The sequence below is a fragment of the Bombus pyrosoma genome, linkage group LG6 (assembly GCF_014825855.1).
Source record: "Bombus pyrosoma isolate SC7728 linkage group LG6, ASM1482585v1, whole genome shotgun sequence".
In the NCBI taxonomy this organism is placed as follows: domain Eukaryota; kingdom Metazoa; phylum Arthropoda; class Insecta; order Hymenoptera; family Apidae; genus Bombus; species Bombus pyrosoma.
This window is the reverse complement of record NC_057775.1, coordinates 11,677,101-11,697,746: the sequence shown is the minus strand read 5'-3', so window position 1 is coordinate 11,697,746 and position 20,646 is coordinate 11,677,101. Positions and strand designations below refer to the sequence as shown.

Sequence of the window (20,646 nt, the reverse complement as noted above, 5' to 3'; positions counted from 1 at the left end):
ATTCTCCGTTTGTACCACTCGTAGCTCGCTCGTTTCGACAAGCTACGAAACGTAAAGTAGTTATTAAAAAGCTCGTGCACTTAAGAAATTGTAATTACATGCCACTCGTATGGAGAGACTCCACTCGTTGAACCCGGATAAAAATCATATTGCGAAGCACTTGTGCGAAAAAGACAGGAAAGCACTAACGAAGTCATTCCGGATTAAGCTGACAAGCTGAGAATCGAACAAAAGCTGGTCGTTCTCGTAGTCGAGTCATTGAGGATCAAATTAGCCAAGGACTCGCGGATGCAAATGTAAATCAATTTTAAGGCATTTGCATAATTGTGTCATTGATTGCGAGAGCCATTTCTACTAAAATATCGGAGTTCTCATTTACTTCCTACATTTGCTATTGTTTATCGATATTTGGTATATCTATGTTTATCATAATTTATTAATATCTGATATTCGTAATTATTAATAATATCTACTTTTGGTAACTTTATACCATCAAAAGATCCTACGATAATTGAAGTCACATTGAAAGTATAGAATACACAATTAATTAAAAAGAATTAGTAAAACATACAATCTTTTTTTTTTACAAAATAGCCTTAAAGACCGATAACGTGCAAAGGATATATTTTATTACGGGCAAGTGCGGAAAGTAGAATGTTCGGGAACGAGATATTTCAAAACCGAACCTACGTCATTTGAAACCCCTGAAGGCAGATAAATTTGTCGTTCGCTATCGTTAAGCGAACTATTCAGTTCGGCCATATCGCCGATAGAATAAAATATGAAATCCTCTGTTTAACTGCTACGGCGATAATATTTCATGAAACGAGTAGCTTCCATATAACATATTACTCTTGTATAAATTTGTCTTTAGTGTTTTATGAAGAATTAAAGAAAAAAAAAAATTGTCTGATCGCTAGCGACATCTGGTGGAAATTCTTTCAAATCTCTTCTAACTTCGATAATATCTGAATTTCTTTCTGAGATTTTATACGTATGCCATAAGAGACATTAAGAAATATTAAGAAATCGTTGAAGAATATTAAAAATATCACCAAATATTCTACGAAACCGTTTCTATAACCCCAAGTACATTTCGAAGGAGATAAACGTTGCAAGAATTTGACTGTTGAATAAATTTCGGGCCATTGGTTCGCGAAAATCTAGTGGCGATAAGACATTGGGGCATTGGTTTTACGATCACCGAACGTTTTCTGATTGAAAAGCAGCAGAGCGGTTTTATTTCAAGTAGGACGACGTAAACGCGATGGGAGATGGAGCAACCGAATGGAGGGGGGGGGTGGAGTGAGCGCGAACATAAAGTTAATCAGGCGAATAAAGCGATAACGTCGGTCGTAAGTTATTACTTGGTGGCTTCGTTACCGCATAACGCGGCATTAAACGATCGTTATTGTCGTAATGCATGGAATTCGCGATGAAGTTAACGTTGTGTTATTATTGCGTTACTCTGGAACGAGGATTATAACGTTCTGGTATAATGCTGACAGAAAAATTGGCTCGTATCAGTCCCGGATTAAACGAAATATCTCCCTCTCTAACTGCGTTAATCGGTTAACACGTTTCGTGTACCACCCGTGGTACACGTTGTTTACTTTATGTATGCTAGGATATTGATAGTTATAAAAGATTAAATGGTAATAGTATCGAATTGTTGATGAAAAGGACGAGTCGTATTTTAGTTTTTTTTATTATTTTACTTCATTTTCTTGTTACTTCTTTTCTCTTCTTATTTGAAGTAGTCTATATCAACGACATGCATCGAACATACGCGACCCGCGCACTTAAACAGGTCACCTAGATAAACTTCGCAAACACACTCTTATGGCTTTCGCGATAATTCGCGAACATACACCCATCGATTATCCTCGCGTCGAATATTTCGAACGCAGGGCTCGCAGTGACGATCGTTAGCGCGTCATTGACCTGCAGGCACAAAGCTGCTTCATCTGCATAAACGCCTCCTTTTCCTAGAAACGCGCGCACAGAGCGCGAAAAACGGAAAGCCAGACGAAGATAGACCGCGAGAAACGTGAAACGAAGGAAGGCGGCGATACTTACGCCTTCGCTGACACACGAAAAAGAAAAGAAAGAAAATGAAGAAAAAGGGGGAAAAAGAAAGAAAGAAAGGAACAGGAGCCAGGCTGCTTTCGCGCGCATTTCTCGCATTTCTTTTTCCACTGACATTGGAGAGTGATTAAAAACTTGATCCCGCCGCGCCGCTCCATCTTTATCCGTCCGTCCGTCCTCTTCGTCTTTCGACTCGCATCCACCCCCGGCTTCTGCGCTGCTCCTTTCGTTTACGATATAGGAGAGCGGACAATATGGCGGAGTAATTGTTGTTCAGAGGGAACCGAGGGTAGACGACGGTGGGGACGGAAGAACAGGCTGATGGTTGAGGAGCAACGGTGACTGCGAGAGAGAAAGAAGGAAAAAGAAGGTCCGATAGTGTCGGATTACTGCCGGTATTGTGAAGTCCAGACGCGGGGAAGAAGGAAAGAAAGAAGAAAACGGCGACGGCGGAGAGTACAGCGGTCGTTCTCAGTGGAAGGGGTGAATGAAGCAACGGGGGTTGCCAGAGATCTGAAGACCGAGGGGTTAGGGACGCAGGGGAACGTCGGATGGAGGGAACGAAGAAGAAGAAGTTATTAGAAATACCAAAAGAGAGTACAATACCAGCTAGCTCGAAGTAAAAGAGTAAGGACGCGAAGGTACGGTAGGTAGGTTCACCCTCATTCCTCGCCGAACCCTTGCCGACGCCGTCGTTTCACCCATCGCGCGGCATCCTCCAGCTACGCGAAGGTGTAGGCTTTCCAGAGAGACAACGAGAGTCTCGCCAGGCGAAACTGACGAGAGGAAACGTCGTAGGAACGGGATCGGAAGTAGAAAAGAAAGAAAAGGAAAATAGAGGAGAAGGAAGGAATACTCGGCAAGGATGATGGTAGCGATGGAGAAAGAGGAAAAAAGCAAAGGATCGCAGGAGAAAAGGGACAGAGGAAAGCCATATCTTAGCGCTTTCTTTATTTGCCGCGATTTATTTCGCTGTGTGCACAGAGAAGAGCGGGCAAGATGCGTCGGAAGCGGGGCCAGCCGAGTAGAAAAATGTGATATTCCTTGACAAATGGACGATGGCGACTCATGGCGGAGATCTACGTTTAAACGCGATTGTTTATTTCGTGCTCGATTGCCCGCTAATACCAATTTGCGATATTTCGTGGCATCGACCGCTGTATACCTCTCCTTCTCTCTCGCTGCCTTTCTCTCTTCCTCCTGTCAGGCTAACACCCCTCCATTTTTGTCCACGGACGAGGGAGCGACGGGATCAACGCGTGATCTATCGACGAAATAATTTTCGAGATCCCGCTGGCCATTGGGGACGAACAGGAGGAGGAGGGTAGTGGTGGAATCGCGATCGTCGCCGATGGTGCGTTAATTGCGTTCCCCCGCGATCCCGTAATTAAGTCCACTCTAATATGATAATTTCGATGAGCACTTTAATGAAGTATTCGTCGCTCGCTTTAATAACCGAACCGATTATACTTTATACGCTTGCCGATTTTGCCACGTTCACTAGATACGTTCGTAGGGAGCCAGTTTTGACGCAACGTGTTTCGTAATGGCTGCAATACTCGAATGTTAACAATTCGCTAAAGAATATCTGGTATTGCAAATTTTGAAACAGATGTAATTATTTCTTGCACGAATTTGTCGAAGTTTACGAATTTATGTTTGTCTTTGATTGGTACTTGTATTGGAACTATTTTCGATTATTTGTTCGTGAATTTTTTCGATAATTAGTCAAAATATTTAACATGAAATATCAACGTTGATCTCTTATAACACTTTTGTGTTTTGTCAAGATTAAAATTTCGATAAAAAATAGACCTGCAGCAAACCGGTTCCGTCTCTCCATCGGATAGCAATTATCGTCGTCCATGTCGCAGTCTATCAATCCATGTCCCTTCCCCCTTTCGTGATTTCTCACCCTCCACGCCCTTTGGACCAAGCAAGTAACACCCTTCTGGAAGAACGATTTCCCTCGTTTCACACTTACCGAGTCACTGCCTTCCCTTGGTCCCTTTTCACAAGTGTTCTTTTGTCGTGGATACTTAAGCAGAGCGACGCGTCGAAGTGTCGACGCGCAGTTATCGCGAGAGGCTGCACGCGAAAAGATTACGACTACTTGTTGACATCGTTTTAGATTAGCTGGAGTGATAAGAATGCGATACGTCGCGTAATCTAGCGTGATTCGCGAAAATCTATAGTATATCGAAATATAAAACGTCTTCTATTCCAAACAATCTTTTAGTCCCGAATATTTCGAAAAACGATTATATAGAAAAATCGTAATGGTAGATCTTGTATATTCTACAAATATAACTGTGTTTCATAGAAAACAACTTTAACGAATAAGAAGATACAAAAATAATACGATTACTTAATGGCTGTACAATATAAAAAGGATACGATATAATGGTAATTTCATTTTCAATTAACATTTTCTTTAAAGTAGCAATTAAAAACAAAGTTAGACTTGTACTTAAGGAAATTATTAACGAGGTTCCATGTTTACCACGATAAGAACAAAAACCTTTAATTAAGTTCTTCGCGGCTCTCTTTTCCTCGCTCTTCTTATCAAATATTTAATTATCGATTCATATTATCCCTCTGCTGTGATCATTTAAGATGATATCAGAATACTTTTAGCGGCAAATCGAACGGATTAAAACCGTCGAAATCACGAGAGGAGGTTAACAAGCGCGTAGGGTGTCTCTTCGACCTGGCCGATGCCTCTTTAGAAGGCGAAACGCAATTACGAGAGCGAAATCATAGCACGATCGGAGCGAAAGTTTTAATTGCCGGTATCAATTCGCATAACTGCCTTGATACGCGGCGAATTCGAGGCTCCGTTAGACACGCGGAACCAACTTCTCCTTCGCGTCTCTGCCCTACGTCAACGGACGTGCCCAGCCAAGTTTTAATTGCCTGTGTCTATTAATACGAGGATTACGGCAACAATATTCGCCATTAATATCGACGATGTAAAACGTTTTTCAACGATGCTCGAGTTTCGACGCTGCGCCCTTGATATTTTACAACGGAGTTTAAAACTAGTCGCGCGCGTGTAACGTTTGTGTTAGTTTTTCGATGCGTTGGCTTTTCCGGTGGAAAATTAATCCCGTGAACGGTCGGTGATAGGAAAGTCAATTTTTCCCGCGTAGCTCAGATGAAATTCAAGGGTGAATTGCAAACAAATAAACGATTGTTTAGGGAATATTTGGCAACAGAGTAAATAACCAAGTGGAAATGAAAGTGTAAAATGTTTTCCAATGTTTTTTGCGTTCTGCTTTTACTCGGTTTTTATTCAGCGCGTTGTTGTCCTTTTTTTGACGAATTGCCTGGATTTTGTCTAGCTAACTCATTTTACTGCAGCGTTTTTAAACCAACTATCGGCTGGTCAACGCTGGCCAAAGCTAATCAATATTCAGAAACGAACTCCTATGAAAAGAAAAAGATATTACTTGTTTAGAATTTTTTTGCTAGTTTTATATATTCCAATTGAAATACTTGTTACGATATTTAGAGACTGAAATATAACTTTACTTAGCTTCGATCTCTTTACACATATTCGTGAAACATATTCACCGAAATACACATAGTCAGATGAAAGAACGACCGCGTTACGCGATAAACTAAACTAAAATTCCAGATCTACCGACGATGTTCCATCTTCATTAAGAAGGCGAAATAGACGGCTTGATTCTTGGAAACCCCGTCAGACATACAGACACGCGTGCGAATGCTGCAGACGATAAATCTTCGCCCAATTATTCCAAGTATCACGGTTTTACACGTAGTTCGAGTCGACTGAAAAGGAGACGGCGTAAGTGGATTTAAACGGAGCTTGAGAGGGCTCTGGCCCGCGTTTTTCAAGCCGTCACAAATGGCGGATTCATTCCGGTCCATCAACTCTAGCAAAAAGTACGTGGTGGAACGCGTCGACGAGCATAGGCGTGACTCGTCGGTGGCTTGGAGTCCGCGTGAAAAAGTCCGAAGCTGCTAATAACCGTGATTCGAGATGCGAGAACCACGCGCATTAATAAGATAAATTAGCCCTATTCAACCGCGGTGCTCTTCCGCAGCTGGTTGCCTCGCCACTCTCGATCACCGGTTTGACTTATCGTTACGTATGCAGGGAACACATTTCACACTGATACGCTCCGTATTTGCGGCCACTGAATCGCGCTGATTGTATTCTCATGCAAAATATGTCGTCCATTATGCCCAGGACCCGTAGCTCCCTCTATATCTCCAATTACGGCGTCCTCGTGTAATTGTTATCGCGCGCATTTTGCATCTTCTCGTATCTTTCCAATGTCTGTGATTATTCATCGTGGTACACACGTGTAAAGGACTTAGAAAGGAGAGTAGAACAAAAGAATACACGAGGAACGAAGAAATTTGATTTGTTACGTGTGGAGTAATGTTGCAGATGCGTCGATGCTATTGTACTCGGTCTCTTACAGTCGCCAAATTAAAATACAATTTTTAAGCGTACGAAAGTACTTGATTAAATTTTCACAAATCGAAGACTCACATTGTAGTACTCGTGGAACAGGTAGCAATTTTGTCGCAGAAATACGTTCGAGTTTGTAAACGAAGGGAATTGGTAAATTAAAGAGAAAAGAAACGAAAAAGACGTGATGTAATATGCATAACATATATATATAATCGAATAAAATTGCTACGCACGCTATATGACTATCACGGACAGGCACAGTTCAGATGGTAACATTAGGAAACTTTCTGAACGGGAGGAATTTGTTTGTAGAAACAAAGGGGTAGACAGAAGTAAACTCGTTTAACGAAATGCCATTACCAGATCCTTGGTCTCCGCTTCAGATATAGGTGGGCCTAATCTTCTTTAGCTGTTAATAGGATTGAGACCTTAATCAATCAGACGCAGTACAATTAACGCAACCTTTTGACAGCCGTCCCGTCCAAGATGAGAACACCTGACGTGGATTTCTTTAATCAGTCACCTTCCAAGATCGGGGTGGCGCGAAGGGTGAAGGGGACACTAGGCACAGTGGGGAGAGGCGAACGAGAAATAAGTTGAAACGCGAAATGAATCGCGCAAGTGAGACTGACAGGTAATTTTTTAATCATTGAAGGCTTCTATCTACGAACTTAATCCACGAAGTTTTCCTCCCAGGCCTGTACGTTATATTTATAATGTAATTAAAATCTTTTTATTTCTCACGCTGGTAGAAAGTTTCGAAATTTTATGCAATTTCTTCAGCAAGATTGAGAAATGTAATTTTCGATATTTTTAAAAACAAACTCGTCGAGTAACTTCGCAATTTAATTGTTGATACTATCGCGAAGTTGTATATGTGTAAAACACCGTACAACAAATATCGTACTATGTGCGCGAAAGTAGGACAATATAACATTACGACTAATAACCATCATTCGAGATTGGAAAATGGAATTATTTCGATAAATCTGTTAGAATGGCCGTGATTTGCAACGTAACGAACCATCGCGGAAACAACTTCATCGTATTATCCGTTACTTTGTTCTCGCCCTTCAGCTCCGATTCATCCCTAATTTCAAGATCGCGCCCAACAATTTGACTTTCTTGCTTTCCACTTATCCCCGCTCCGACAGCTGCTCCGAGAATTACCGCTCGTTCTTCTCCGTCATTTGAGTCCACCCTTCAGCCTGCCGTGAGCATAAACTTCGAACTCGATGATGCGAGCAGTTCTCTTTTATTTTGGGCGAACGAAGCCGGTGACGATGCGTAGTAAATTAGGGTACGCGGAACGACAGAAGACAAACAAGCATTGAAAATTTATCTGCACGTAAATGAACGTAAATTCGCTAGTAGGTTTTGAAGTTTTAATTTCTATGGAATATCACAGGTATTTTGAGTATAGAGTTGTATTTTTCTTTCTCCTTCTTTTTTTTTCTGTGAATGGTGATTTGTAAATTGTTAATGAGATATTTCTACGTTTCTACAAAACAAAGCGTAAAGATAAAAATGTATAATTCAGTGTGCAGTATTCAATGTTTCAGTTTAACGCTGAAAATCCAGAAATTAAAATTCGATTCGATAGTGAAAATTCACAATTAAAAATATCACGTCGTTTCCATTTGACCTAAAACGTAAAGTGTATTTCCATTCGCAAAAATCGTTATCCAAAAATATAGATAAACAGTAGATTACAACAATGTTTTTTCAATACCGTACGTTGATATTATTCTAACTTGTAAGCGGCGTCGCTGAAGCGAACAATTCGCGTCACCATGGGCGCTGTACGTAGAATAACAAGCCGCTTGTTTGCAATTTCACTAGTAATTTTCGACACGCGAATCGAGGTAAGCATTTGAATGTGTCTCATTTTCGTCGGTCACGCTAACAGAGAGATTTCATCATCAACGTGTATTGTGGCCCGTTACTGGGCAGAGGGGCCCGCGAACACGACTATGGCAAACACGTTATAACGCGCAGAATTTATTGGCATGGAATTCGTTCGCCTTTCATGCGTGTGACAAGGCACTGAGACCTCCTTTATACGCCACTGCCACGCACCCTGGTATTCCTTATAAGCGGCGTTACTACGTTCTACAATTTTGCAGACACGAGCCTCCGCAGAGAAAGCAATAAATGCGCGAGTAATTTAAATTTACGAGACTGTAGAAGTCCCGTGGCAAATAAGAATGTAATGGAAAATTGTGGTCGTCTGAAAGTTCGAATAAATAACAAATAAACAACTTGCCATTTAACTAATTACGTATTTTAGAAGAAAGAAAGTTTGATCCAGTGTTAGAATAGACGCGTGTATACTATAAGTATAATCATTTCTTGTAACAAATAGAAAGTACACAGAAATATAAGGAATTTTTATGATAAAGAAATAATTGATTCTGAGTTCTCTATCGTTTTGTTCCATCCCTTTAAAGGGTTAAAGGGTTATTTTCTTAAGTTTACAATTTGCAAGTTTCTAGCCCATTAACACTATCAATACCACACTCGTCTAGCAACAGGTCAGAATATAGCAAATTCTACACGCCATTTCTCTCATCATTGTTATAAAAGTAGTTCGAAAGATCGACAAATCGCGGCAAATAGGATTACATGCGCACAATATGCGCAAAGTATGCTCAAGGGAAATTGTTCGCGATACAAGACACGATAGGCCAGCCTGACCACAGCGTGAGAACGGAAGCGGATCTCACGGAGACCATGTTAATAAATCTCTGGTAATTAGAAATAATGTAACAGCGGGATAAAATTGCCGGTGGGCTCGAGTCGGTCGGCTGATTCATTTTTTACGCCACACGAGCGTTAAGATCTTTTAGCCGAGCCGGTTATAAATGATTCGTGAAACCGGAGCGGCCCACTTCAACCTGTCGTGTATATCCACATCCCAGAACTACCGCCAGCCATCGCCTCATTAGTCACGTTGAATTCGTTTCAATTAAATCGCCCTCCCGATGCTTCATTAACCGCGCGCTCTGCCGAATCGTTTGGCAAAATTTTGCCCAGGGAACAGAACGTTTTCTCCACGGAGATCGTCTTGGATGGGTCGTTAGGCTCCCTCCTCCTTAGAATTTTGGTCTGTGATGATCATTTTTGGATCTGTTGACATAACGAATTCTGTATACTTCCAAGGACTTTAAGGTATCAATGCCTAAAGATGTTTTTTACAATTAAATTGATAAGACGATCTGGCGTAATATATTATTTTATATATTATTTTTTATTTTCTTATATTGCATTGAATAGTCCTATAAGAAAACCAACACATATATGTACACACTATTTTTTATTTACGTGTATCGTCTGCCGTGCTTCAAATCTAATCTCCAAGTTCAGGCACTCGTACGATCGACAACTACTTCTTGCAAACAATAATTCAATCCAAAATACGATTTCCTAAAACCATCTCCATCACCAGGAATTCCAAGCTGCAGAAGAATCTTAACTACCGATATATCACATCAGAAGTTTGCGACTCGCTTCTCCATTAACCAAACAATATCAATCTTGGGTAGAAACAAACTTTCCTTCCTTTTTCTCCATTGCGAAATCACGAGAGGTTCTCTAACCGGATTACCGAACCGCGAATTCACGTCGGTGCAGCAACTTGGCGGCAGCACATTAACCCAGCCCAACGGGAGGACATCGAGGCAAGCCCTTTAATCGAGCAGATTAAAACGTCGCGAGTCGGCGATTGTCCTCGCGCTGCGATTAGCCTCGCAGCTAAGAAGAAACCTTCGTCTTTCTTCCACCTCTCTCTTTCTGTTCCACTCTCGGCTCGTAAATCAAGGTGGTAATAGTCCTTGGAGGCGGAAATATAGTTAAACGTCTCAATTGCAGCGAGCTCCGCGCCGTCGAGTCCGGTTGGCAATACTAATTAAGTGCCTAGTGTACCCTCTGTGTTGAAGGGAAGGCTCTCGCCGAATCCGGAAACGAGGGTAGATGTAATTAGGATGAGTTGTGACGCCGGCAGCAGCCAAACCCTTAGCTTCGTTGTCGGCTGAACAACTCCCTGGCCGTAGTCGTCGTCGACGATGGTCTACGTGTGCGTCGTCGTGGCAGATGCCGCGTGTCTACACGTGCACGCACACGCGCGTGATCGCGTGCCTCTCCGCGTAATCTGCTTCGAGCAGACCCCGAGCCGAGGTTATTATTGTCGGCTCGGAGCTTGATCGTTCCTATCGAGCCAAGCATTAGCGTACAAATAATGCACGCGACTATCTGCTCGATCCTCGCTTTAATTGCCCGAATGATCGGGAACGAGGTCGTGTAATCGACTCTCCTACACTGGTAAAGTGTAGCCTCTCTCTCTCTCTCTCTCTCTCTCGTTGTTTTACGTTCGCGTATGCAGGCTTGAGCTACACAGATTTGCAGCTACAAATAGGAAATCGACTCTGTGTCTTGTGAAATATTTAGAATTGCCACGATATCGAGACACAAGTGTCGGGGAATGCTAAATTAATGGCGCTGGTCTTTGGTCAGAATTGTGAATGATGAAGTGAGAATTTTATGTATGTCATATACATACATATGCGTTATCAGGTAATAAAGTTTAGGATTCCTAGAAGATATTGTAGGGTTATTTGTAGGCTGCAAAAATAAGTTTGTTCTACTTACTGAAATTGTAATGCTGCATTTATAGACTTTGTCTTATCGCAAAGCGCGGCTTTATGCAAAAAGTTCATTAATTCAAAGACAGATCGTACAATGTTGCTGCACTTTTGCTTATCGTTCCATCTGACTTCTACAGCTTGCCTACTTTCTACCAGTGATTAACCTATTCTGATAAATCCACTATCCATATTTCATTTTCACTACGTGCACACTATTATCTAAAAATTTATAGACCTAGTCCCACCATTTTACATTGCTCTAAATCTATTTTATTATGTATTCGACTATGCGCCTGACACTTTTTTGTAGGAATTTACAAATGGACTTGTCTATATAGCAAATTAGAAGATGTAACCAAATCGATTTCGATTTTGCGCGTTGCACGTGTTGCAATGTAACGATGGGATTGTCCCGTGGTTTTTGCGCACGTAATTGGCGCGAGCGCAGTTTATCGCGCGATTAAGGGAAGCCCGTTTCCCTCGTTCGAATTGAAATTCACCGTAAATGAAGCTCGAACGTTTCAAATTAAGACAGTTTCTCTAACCTTCGCTATACCTCCGGATAAACGGCGATCGTAAAGCCGTCCCCGCTCCATTACCGGTCGAAGAAACTTTATGCGCACCTACTTTCTCTAATTGCTGGTCGCCAGGATCGCCACTAAATTTCCTTGACAGAATCAGCCACACCCTGTCTAGAGCTCATCAGGGTAAAAGTCCGGAAAGACGGAAACGGTTAAAAGGGTGCCGCTGGCACGAATAATGGTAAAAATTAACCTCCTCTTTCCATTTCATTTTGTTAACACGCTTTCGCGCAAAATGCATTTTTTCATTCACGATCGTCTTTCTTTTCAAGGAAACTCGTTCCATATCTAATATAAGGCACAAAAATTTAGATCATCTATTTTGTAGATTCTTCTGTCTTTTTTATGTGTTCTCCTTAATCTCGTGATGCTATATATCGTATATAAAAGTCTATGTTTATGGATTTGTATGATATGTCTTATTTATCACGGCACAACCTTCCAAACAATTTGACAGCCACCGAAATATCCCATTGAATTCTAAAACACCTTGTACAAATGGGAAGAAACGGTGTGCAAATATCTCTTACTTCTATCATATTTCCTGTTTTACAATTTCGAAATGTGCCTTATTTATGTGCCGTACTCAGGCTATCGTTACACGCAGACAGCATCGAAAACGACATCGTCGATGACGGGTTGCTGAAACACGGCTCGCGTAGATTTTTCTTCGGACATCTGTTGGCCGATTGAAAGCCGGTCGATATTCGTGATGGGTGTCTTAAAAAAAAAAAAAAAAAAAAGGTTGGAGGAAGAGAAAAATGAGTGACGGGCAAAATGAAATACGTCATCGGTCGCGACGATATTTCATAGTTCCGGACGATCAATCCGGATGCGAGATTCCGGGGCTATTCGCTCGTTCCCACTACAAATTAAAGAAGCTTCCACCGCGTGGTGCCATTTTCTCTGGAAATCGTTGATCGTTTCTACTCTTCGTTTCCTCTTTCTACTCTTTCTTTTTATTCCACGTAATCTTACAATGATCGTTCGGTTCTTTCTCGTGCGAGTGTATAAAGAAATTTTAAGAAAGAGTCATGCAGTACCAATCGCTCTAAGTTTTATTGTTATATCTTGGGCTGGAGTCGGTGAAAATCGAAATTTAAAATTAATTTTATGGAGTTCAATGATAAGAATTGATAATTTGCAAGAGTATAAATGTTGTAATCTGTACGAAACAAAATGTCAGCTCTAGAAAATAACCTTTAACACTCGGAATATGAACGTTTAACAAATCAGAACAGTGAGAGCAATAGAATGAACAATATGTTTCCAAAATATGTTACACGGAATTGTTACATTAATTTGTTCATCCAAAGAAAAGTACTAATATCTCAGGAAAAAAGCCAGATAATTTTCACTCGTCCCCAATATAGTAAAGCAGATAGAATTTATAATTATAAAATTATAATCATTTGAAAAATAGCAAAGTAAATTTAGAGTCGGATAATATACAACACAGTAGAAAAGTCTCAATTTAGTCGGACATGAGATGTTCGGACGAAAAAAAACGTAAATTTAACCAAACAAAGTTCAATCAAATTGCCCGAACGATCAAACATTTCTCCAATTGCACGCTCGGCTATCATCATTTCTCCAAACTTCATTGCCCCAAACACGTTTTTCCTGTGTGTTTTCAACGTCTCCGAAAATTCCGATTACAATTCCTTTGGTTAATCCGTCAAATTAGTTCACCCCACCCGGTCAAATTTCAATTTCTTAAAACCCATCTCAGCGCGTCACGATCTATATATTCTGAAGCTCAGAGCAGCGGGAGATTCGGCCCATCAGGGCGTTCGAATAATTAGCGAGATGGGACACTTATCTAAGTATTCGCAGTAGGTCGCAGAATGGTGCGTCAGAAGGATAGGAAGGAGTGTATGAGAACGTAAGAGAAAGACAAAGAAAGGGAGAAAGTGGGAAGATACGTCTTAGAGATACCAGAGGAAGTCTTCGGTTGGCTTGCTGGCGGTCCTGTAATTTCGATAATTACGGGTTAATGCGTTTAGCTGCGGCTACATACGTACCAGTAACATGATTCCAGCTTCTCGTAAGATAGCTGCAAATTAATTAAGCGGCTGCCATGGTTTGCCGAATAGTATGTGTTTATCGGTAGCTCGAGCGCTGGCATGTAGATCTTGTCTTTAGTCGAAGAACATTGCGGCCCGCGGAATTTATCGGCTTTCCTGGCTGCTCGACAGCTCGTATACCGTCGCATGGTTAATAATTGCGGTGCTTGTTCTCTTCGAATTTGATATTTTGGATATTTTGCGTAGAATTTCGATTTTTATTCCTCGTCACTTCTTTCGTCCCCATTTTTATTTTTTAAATCTTTTATAAGCGAATATAAATGTAATTTTGTGAATAAATCTTGTCAAAGATATAAGCAAGTGTTCGTATATTTTTGAAGGGTAGTATACTTGCACCCATTGCTACTAAGTTTCCCTCTATGACGAAACAATATCGTGCGTTGCCATTTTTTCGGATATCCTCGCCTCGTGTTCCCTCCGCACCCCCTTTGCCGCACCCTCTCTCAACCACTCTCACGGTTTTCGTCGCCTCCACCCTATCTGCATTCCTAGTCCCAACGAGCCGCAAAGGAATTCCAATTTTAAACAAAAGTTTCCTGACGGCGGCAACCTCTTTGCTTTCTTTCCCTCCTCCACCCGCCCTTGCACAATTCCGTCTCCCTCTTTCGTCACGTTTACCATATCTTACCCCTCTGTCGTCCATTTTACTCCTGTCTCGTTCTACCCGTCTGAATTTCTCCGTCATTTTCGTTCCTCGTACGGCCAACGTCGTGGATTCTAGGTTCGCGTTCACGCAAAGTGCTTCTAGACTATTGCTCCATCGCCATTTTGTTTACAACCCATCCCTAATCGCTGGAATTTTTTCTCCTTACACGAACCTCGGGTGTTCGATACGCCGACCAGGCGATAAAATTGCGCTCGTCTTTTAAGTTCCCTCTGGGGAGAGGTGATGTCTCTGTGACAGCGCGCTTGCATCGTCTAGCAGGAAAACCGGAGGCAAACGCGTGCGTTGATCGATACTTTATGCAGGCAGACAAGCGTTTCCACGATTTCGCTTCAGCGCACACGGGTAATCCCGTTCGAAGCATCGTGTACGACCTGCAGCTTCGGGTTCTCCAGAATTTTTGTCGTTACATGTTTCTCTGATGGAAGATCATCCGTTTTCGAGGAAGTTGAATAGCAATTTCTTAAAGTAACCTACGCAATAAAATTATAAAATTTATTGAAAATTAGGTCGATCAGTTTGTCTTGCAAGAGGTTCAAGTGACATCCTCCGCGCAGCTTATACAACGCAAACCCTAAGCAGCTAGATCGCTGCGATAGTCCTTATAATTATACGAACCTCGTTCTATTTGTACGAACGAAACACGAAAAGGAAAGCGTTAACGGTTCGAAACGAGCATCCTCGTAGAAAAAGCATCCCTCGGCGAACAACGAACAGTAGAACGTCGGGACGCGGCGAGGACAGCGATAAACAAACGCTAATCCATAAATCCTCCGGCAAACGGGAGAAAGCACGCACTATATATGCGCGACGGCCGACTCGAGACGTATCAGTGCCGCGTCTGCTGCAATATCGATAAAACATTGATCCCCCATTCGTGCCTGAAGCCCGCCGTATAGGATTCGCACGGTTGCCGCGTGGCCCGCGCACACGTGCACACGCAGCCAGCTCGTGCATACGGGAACACCGTTTCCACGGGATTATATCCGACTGCACGGCGTGCGTACACCTCCTGCACGGTGGCATGGTACCTGCATCTATACGTGTACATACATATATACATACTTACCCCTTCCTTCTCGTCAGCCTGTTCTCTATGTCTTCCACCCTCTAGCCGGTATGTAGCCAGGACCTCGCGTCTATCGGTATCGCGATCCGCACGCGAATCACGAAGACCGCGCCGCCAGGAATTCGACGATGATGGAATTTGGGTCGACGGTCTGACGATCTTCTTCCTTCTCTACTCGTTTTTGCTTCCCCTTTTTCTTTCTTTCGTTTCTTTTTGATCGTTACTCTTCGGGGATGGGGGTAGTTGAACGCGAGCAACGAACGGGGTGCAACGAACTCCAGTCGAGAGAACAGATTTCGATGCGAATTCGATATCGTCGTTGTCTCGTGGGATATGGTGGTGGAGATTCTCCTTTTGGAATTTATAGGATGGCGAGAATTCTTTTTTCTTTTTTTTCTTTTTTTTTTTGAGGCATGTACGAAGGGTTTTATAAAGTGGAAAGTAATGTGAAACGTCCTTGGGTTTGGTCTGTTGTAAAAAGCAAACCGATGCACACGATTGCTCGTATCCGCTATTTCATGCCATTCCTTTGAACAATCTTGCTACTTAAGCCATTTACCAAGGGCATCGATTTGAAAAACAGATCTCATTAACCCATCCCTGGAACCGTCGCCTTGGTGCGATTAACTCGCGACATCAAACGCAATTACAACGCATCGAACGTTTCACCCGTTCCCCACAGGGACTTTGTATTTATTTCGAACTATGAAACCCGAAGTAATCGAGAACACCGTCTGAGCCACGGTACACTCGCGTCCCATTGATGTCGGATTAATTTTATTCCCAGCTGCTCTGCGCTTCCCGTTCGCGATCATCTTTTCCGTTTAGCATCCGGATCAAAGCGGCGGAAATCACGCCGGCATAATCGCGCGCGATTCCGCTCTTCACCGCGGAACGTCCCAAGTGTCTCCAGACACGGAACGAAAGAGGATGGTGAAATGGCGGGGGTGGCACCCGCTTCTTGGCGGATCAAAGCGCGGATTTCCGTCGACGGCAACGAATTGGCAAACTTCTCTCTCTCTGAAGATAGAACAGTAATTATAAGGTCGACGACGACGACGATGGGAGCGCGAAAGGACCGGGGGTGAGAGACCAAGGGGTGGCCAAGTGAGAGGGGCGAAGCGACAGACGAACACGCGATGGTCTCAAACACTGCGGTACAAAATTCACAATCTAATTCAACTAAGCAAATTACCAGCAACTTCCTGGGCGGCAGCTCTACGCACGCTGTCCCTTCGGCCTGCATTCCCAGAAACTTAGATCAAAGGGGCCGTCGATCTCCAACCCCCGGCCATTTTCTCCACCCTTTCGCCTCCCCTTCCCTCTCAGCTCCCTTTCGCTCATGCTGCTCTTTCCGTCTCCCATTTCGGAATATCGCCCAGGCCCCCTTTCATCTCCGCGTTTCATACTTCCGGCTTGTCTGTCGCGCCCGACACGCCGGCGAATATCGAATTCTGGCTGCTTGACCGGTGGCCCCTATGGAACCCTGTCTACGACGCTCGAGTCAGTGCTCTATCCGGAATAGTCTGACAGGTTAGATCGGGTTTGCTGCAACGGGTTGAGTAACAACAGGTTACGCAAGTCCTATTTTATTGGAAAGGAACTGATAGGAATCTGCTGGATGTTTTTGTTGCGTGACTAAGGTTTGTGGGGCGGTATCGGGTACTAGAGGGAAATCTGATTGACGTACGGTGTCCGATATTGTTACGATAACTCGGAATATCTTTGTTGTTTTTTTTGGGGGGCAGATTGTGATAGGAGAGGGATTAAGGTTCAATGAAACTGGGTATAGTATTGCAGTTAACGTTGAATTAACGTTGTTTTCGGCGTTTCTTCGGTCGAATGGAAGCTTTTATGTCTATGAACTATTGATTTCTGAAAATTGGAATGGACAAAACCACTGTTTTGTGGATGACACAACAGTAGAAACACAGTGTATGATTAATTGTTGAAGCAAGATTCCAATTTTTATTTAAATCTCGAGAGGCAATAGAACAAAGCTTTATGACAGAACTACGTAGTATTTTAAAGGCAGGAAGGAATATAAAATCTGAAGAAATGGAAGTATTTTATAACCATATGATAAACTATCTTTCTTCAATCTATAGAAATTCTTTTTTTATAGATAGCGGGCTTTCACTGCTTAGGTCTTGATAGGTTAGCAAAACTACAACGTTCAAAAATATTTAGTTCCAAATCCACGGGCAAAACGCCACTGTCCCTGACACCAGCAAAATCAACGGCGAATCGCCAAAAACACCCTCTGGCTTCCATTCTGAATTTCCACCTACTCCAGTTACTGTGTCGCGTAAATAGCAACAGGGAGAGGACAGGATCAAGAGGGATGCTGACGAGTATACGTAGACGCGAGTAGCAGCAGGACGAGGGTGGCAGAGGACGCAACACTTCCGGGACGCAATATCATTCGGAACGAGGCAGATTGTAATTCCCACTTGCTTGGTCTTCGGAGGTAGCAGGTAGCAGAAGCTGCGTTTGTTGATTATCCGGCCGGTAAACAGGCGCATTGTTATCGATTGGGCCAACAATCTGCCGCCCCCCTCCTATATTGACGCAATACTGCCTCGCACTTGCATAATGAATGGTTGGCTAATGACCCTACGGAGGTTGCGGAAACCGCAGCTAGAGGATGGTAGGCCCGGGCCTCGAAGCACTTCCGGCATCAAACATGCACCGCTCGTGGATCCTCGGAATCCACGGGGTCTCCGGCCTGGCTCTCTCTCGACCCGTGTATCGTTCCAACATACCGTTCCGTAATAGGAACGCGGAGGTCGACTTTAATTCTTCATTAACCGAGCGCCAACAGAGAGCATCGCGCTACCGTGGCCAGATATCCAACTGGTTGGATATCCACCGCGCGATACCGTTCGTAAATTTATTAAGCCCGAGTATAAATTTAACAAGGACTGTTTGTTACCTAGGTCGAAAGAGAGATTTGTAGATTCGCAAACTTGGGATTGGTAGATCTTATTGGTCGACCTAATTGCGTCGGGGTTAACGGTAGTTGGTAGGATTGAACTTAATCCTTTGGACATTATGAATACCGAATATACAACCGCGAGTAGGATGTTCTTCTCTTATGAATGGTGATCGTAACAGGTGTGAAGACACAGTGAAACAGTATTATAGCTTATATCGCGTTTAAAGTACGATAGAGAAATATCTTACGTAAGATTATATCTGTTCTATGGATATATTTTACATATTCTGATTTCTTAATTTTCAGCTCTACCGAGCACGCGGACTCCAACAAGCAGATTCTGACCACCAGTCTGACGTGTCACTGTAAGTATATACTTTATCCATCTTACATAGCGGTGAATCTTCGAAATTGTAGCATGCGATATATCATAGCTTAAAGGAGACAATTCCAAAACCAAATATCACGTACGCTTACCAATATTCCGACAAATATACAACGTATACAAGCTCGGTATAAAATTTCATGCTGCTCCAGAACACACAGAAACGTAATCATAGATAGCGCTACTAATTCAATTTCAATTTCAGTTGTCCAACGCGCACGCATCTATAACCCTATCCTCTGTCGCTCGAAACAAATCTCCACACAAACCCTTCTTCCCTCTCAACCGTTTAAAGTCCAATAATCATCCACAATGGTACAAAGCATCAGGTACAAAGTACCTGCTTCGTCCCAGACTTGGCTCAATCAAATTGCCATCAATTACATCCCCCGTTGCAAGTACTCCGTTAAGTATCGTCCGGGACATCGTTGAGACCCGAGGGAGAAAGAAAACGAGACGCGAGACTCGACAATCGCCGGCTTTCCTCCCAACAGTGAATCGCACGCTTTTTACGCCACCCCGTTCAGCCGGTTGTGTAACTTCGTCCGTTTAATACGGGACGGTTCTTTTGTGTCCGGCTTTCTGTCACTTTCGCGGTTTCGCCGCACCTTTGGAAACACCGCGACGGTAGCTGACGACTTTTCCGCGTCGCAAGTTTCTCTTCTGTACAGCCGAGGGACCCGCGCGCGCAATAACGACCCTAATCTCCTTACGTCGTACCCGGCGCTGTTTTTGCCACGGCCCGAACGAAAGTGCTTACGCCGTTGACCAGTCGGCTATAAGGGACTTACAATTTACTTGCGCGTAAGAGGCTTTATGCGGCGCACCGCGCGTAAAACGTCGCGTCGCCCCGGCGGAATTTTACTTAATGTTCGTTCCGCTTTGCATTCTCGCGCCAGAGAGTTGACACCAGTCGGGGGAGAATAGAACGGGGCTTTATATCGCGGACTACGCCTCCGACTTTTCACGAGATCGCGGCTCGGACCGTCGTTAAAGGAGAAAGAGAAGAGAAAGGGAGGTTTTTCTCTCTGAAACGAAAGCCGGAATTATATACGATCCGGAAGAGGCGGTCACCAAGCAGAGGGGGACGTTTTTGCACGTCTTGGGAAACGAGCATCGTTACGGGTCTCGTTTCGAAGCGGTAATAGCCCCTCCGGATTGGCCGTGTTATAGTCTGCAGGCAATTCGGTGACGTTTGATTTCGGGCATAGGGTGGGTTTACTGTCTTGGTTAAGTGATTAATAAAGCTGGATTTTGGGAGATTAGCACTGTAAATATATCTATGATGATATATGATGGGAGAAGGTTATTTCTAAAAATTTTGGCACATTTATGCCTTGTTCAGATTAGTCGATTTAATCCATTTCGAGCAATGTTATTCGACTAATGTGAAGGATAGAAACTTGAAAATAGTAAAATAGTTGCTTGAATTCAAGCCTGAACGAAGCTGGAATATATATCTAGCCCTTTTGACGAAAAACATCAGTATATCTTACTTACTTTGCCGATTATTACGGCTCAAGTCTTTGAATTATTTTGAATGTAAATGAGATATATCAAATATGTGTGGAATTCCCATTTCACGTTATTAATAATGAAATATTACGAACCAAAATTTATTCGATTTGAAATTATCGTATAATTAAATATGCACATAATAAATGATATTCGGGACAATGACTAAAACTAATCTTATATTTAGATATTACCCGCCCTATCAATATGAATTAAATATTTATTC

General features: G+C 42.8%; 1 protein-coding gene across 6 annotated transcripts in view; it reads left to right on the top strand.

Moving 5' to 3' along the window:
• Positions 1 to 20,646, top strand: part of LOC122568532 (teneurin-a) — a 699,158-nt gene that overhangs the window by 236,057 nt on the left and 442,455 nt on the right. For all 6 annotated transcript variants that reach the window (XM_043728382.1, XM_043728381.1, XM_043728380.1 and 3 more), the window contains one exon: positions 18,827 to 18,885. Coding sequence is in view for 2 of the 6 variants with exons in the window: in XM_043728378.1 (XP_043584313.1) it covers positions 18,827 to 18,885 (59 nt within the window). In the remaining 4 variants the exon portion in view is untranslated. The remainder of the gene's footprint in view (positions 1 to 18,826; positions 18,886 to 20,646) is intronic.